The sequence below is a fragment of the Vitis riparia genome, chromosome 18 (genome assembly GCF_004353265.1).
Source record: "Vitis riparia cultivar Riparia Gloire de Montpellier isolate 1030 chromosome 18, EGFV_Vit.rip_1.0, whole genome shotgun sequence".
In the NCBI taxonomy this organism is placed as follows: Eukaryota; Viridiplantae; Streptophyta; class Magnoliopsida; order Vitales; family Vitaceae; genus Vitis; species Vitis riparia.
The window spans coordinates 15,647,221-15,650,582 of NC_048448.1; the positions used below are offsets into that span (position 1 = coordinate 15,647,221).

The window sequence follows — 3,362 nt, forward strand, 5'->3', positions numbered from 1 at the left end:
TTTATTTTTATTTTATTTTGTTTTATTTATTTATTTATTTATTTATTTTTTACCGTTTCCTAATTTATTTACTTGCCTATCCGTTTATTCAATTATTTAACTTCAAGAATTTCATGTTTTTGCAAGGAAACTTACCATTGGAGTTTAAGGAAGGTGGGACTCTCCTTGGAAGGTTTTGGAGGGGAATTTGAAATTGGGAAGATTGCTTTTGATTGGAAGATTTAAAAAAAGAAGAGAAGAAGAAAGGAAGGAGGAGAATTTTCCTTTTAGGAAACAAATTTAGGTCTTAAGGGGATATATATACGTGAGAGAGGAAAGAAAGAGGGGTTTTTTTTTTATTATGGGAGGAGATTCGTTTTGGTGGGGAGCACGTATTGGAGTTTAGAGAGGGAGGGGGAGGAAGAAAGAACAAGCAAAAAGAGGATTTTTATCTAGGAATTGTCTCCAGAAGGAAGAGGAAAGATAGCCAGAAGCCGAGCCATTGCAACCAAAGCTGTCCAGGTATGCACCTCATTGCTTTTGGAATTCTTACCTATATTTGATTTTTTCTGTGTGTTCGATTCCTGAATATTTAATTGTTTTGTTGATTTTTGTGTAGACGAAAAGGGCCACAATTTGCTTTGTTGAGATTGGTTACTTGCTTGTTTGCCTTGTTTTGATTTTGGATGTCATTAATGTCTTCGGAAGCATATAACTCCATGCCGGTTCCCACTAACCTGAGCCTATTGAAAAATCATGAGATGTGGCTTTATTTTCTTTTAATCTCCTGTTTTCCCATTGTTTCCTCTACTCTCTACCATATCTGTTTTGCCTTTCTTCCTACCCGTTACATAGCCATCAATTCTTGATATGGGGGTGACTCCAAGGCTTGGGAATATAGTCATGAGATTCAACAAAGAGATCAAACACTTCAAAATTCTAGCTGGTCGGCTGTTTGTTCACTTGTTAAGGATACGTAGATCAAGGACAGATTAGGGAGCGTGAGATTTGTTTGAAGAAAATACCAATGAGAAGGAATCTGATTTTTTCTAGTTTTCTATAACAGAATTCTTCTTTCCGTTGTTTATTTGGTCTCTGATAATTACACTTTCACCTCCTTGGTTTGTACCTCTGCTTAGCTATTGGTGCATGGGATCAGTTCGTTTGTACAGGGTGCCGTTCTGAAAAAGTGGGTTTGAGTATGACTCACCTGTTCAAAGTGGTTCAGTTTACATGTATGCAAGAATTGGGTGGTTTGGCTGCTTGCTAATGGATGTTTTCATCAACTCGTGGGCTAGGTTTGATGTGTCAAATTGAAGTGGTCAGTGTATGTGTTAAGATGGGATACTTTACTTTTGCTTAGAAGCTGTTTGATAAAATGCCCCACAAAAACCTTGTTGTATGGAACTTAATGATTTCGGGATATGCGTAATGTGGGTAGTCAAGGACATTGAGTTTGATCAATTTGACGAAAATACTGGGCGTCATCTTAGAGAGATGAATTTCTGGGGTATCCATTCGATTCAGAGGTTTCATGTTCAGTAATGCCAAAACATTCCTTTTTACTTATGTAGTGGATACAACCAATTTTCTCATAAAGATAAGGTCACTGCACAGCAGGCATCTTCATGCCATGATATTCCAAATGCTTCTTGAAAAATCAAAATTACATCCTTTCTTCGTCTGGATGACCAGCAGGGTGATGTCATCGAGAGGCTTCCAAAAGGTAGTCTTGGCACAACAATTGAGATAGTGGATGAGAATTTCTCTTGGGGTTCATCTTCCCTTAATCCAACGTTGAAGGATATTAATTTGCGGGTGTGCCGCGGCATGAGGGTTGCTGTTTGTGGTACCATAGGCTCAAGTAAATCAAGTTTACTCTCCTGTGTGATGGGAGAGGTGCCTAAGATATCCGGTGTCCTTAAACTGTGTGGAACAAAGGCATGTGTTGCTCAGTCTCCTTGGATACAGAGTGGTAAGATAGCAGAGAACATCTCGTTTGGTAAGGAGATGGACAGAGAAAGGTATGAAATGATCCTTGATGCATGTTACTTGAAGAAGGACCTGGAGGTTCTCTCATTCAGTGACCAAACAGTTATAGGTGAACGGGGAATCAATCTGAGTGGCGGCCAGAAGCAAAGAATACAGATTACACGTGCGCTTTACCAGAACACTGATATTTATCTGTTTGATGATCCTTTCAGTGCAGTGGATGCTCATATAGGAACCCATCTCTTTAAGGGATGTTTGCTTGGTCTTTTGGGTTCAAAAACAGTGATTTATGTTACACACCAAGTAGAGTTCTTACCTGCTGCTGACCTCATACTAGTCATCAAGATGAAAGCTAACCTGGTACTAGTAAAATTGATGAGGTAAGGTCATGACAGTGGCGAAGGACGACATCACCAATTATTAAATGAGATGTGCAGTGAAAGAGGTAACAATGGGGATGGTGATCTCTGTCATGATAAGGGTTTTGAAGGTCACGATTCATGCGTCAAACGATCAGAAGTATGTGATAATTTTGAAGTGAATCAGAAGTCATTGTCAAGGAGAGCATGAAGGCTTTGAAGTTATTGACAGTACAGAGGATTCTCATAACCTTATTATGGAAAATCTACTCATAAGGGACATGGAATGGTTCAATCAGTTTTGACCTCCTTTACAACTATCAGAAAATTGCTTTACAATTAATAGGACTCATACTTCATTGGCAGAGACTGATGATGGGGATTCAAAGCAAGACGAAAGAGGGAATTCTGAGGACGTTTTCTGGTCATAAGACTTTTGGGAATAATTATCGTATTTGCTCTATTGAAAGACAGAACTGAAGGAGAAGAACTTTTGTTGTCCGTTTGAATGTGAGAAGAAAGGAAATGATGATGCAGATACAAGTGGCCAAAAGTCTTTATAATGCACTGTAAAAGATTCGGAAACCAAGGAGAATGCAAATCCCAGCTGCCTATTAACATGAATACGAATGGCCATCTGTCTAGCAGTTTGTTTGCGGCAAGGACTCGAATGAAATATGGTTCTGTTGCCAAGCTCAGTTTCTGGGGTATACTAGAAATGGCCGAGAAATTATGCGGATCTTTACATGTTTATCATCCTGAGGTGCTCCTAATGAATATATATTCAGGCGATTGGAAACGTACTTATGCAGCTTTGTAGCATCTTGCTGAATGTCTCACTTCTACTCATGCTCCCGAGCGAAAACATTCCACTGCAAAGTCTAGCCACATCATCCCACAGATTCAATTGTCAAATTATTTTGAAGGACATCTCTCAAAAGCTTCAACTGACAAAGGGTTTCAATGGAGTAGGAATACGTTCTCTTCATCTTCTACAAAATTTAAACTCAGTAGCCTTGATGAAGCCATACT

General features: G+C 39.0%; 1 protein-coding gene across 1 annotated transcript; it reads left to right on the forward strand.

The window, feature by feature from the left end:
* Positions 1 to 1,410: 1,410 nt before the first annotated feature.
* On the forward strand, positions 1,411 to 2,810 carry LOC117905458 (ABC transporter C family member 3-like). Its single transcript, XM_034818375.1, has 3 exons — positions 1,411 to 1,515; positions 1,678 to 2,331; positions 2,697 to 2,810. Exons 1-3 carry the CDS (start codon positions 1,411 to 1,413, stop codon positions 2,808 to 2,810), a joined length of 873 nt encoding a protein of 290 aa, XP_034674266.1.
* Positions 2,811 to 3,362: the final 552 nt, after the last annotated feature.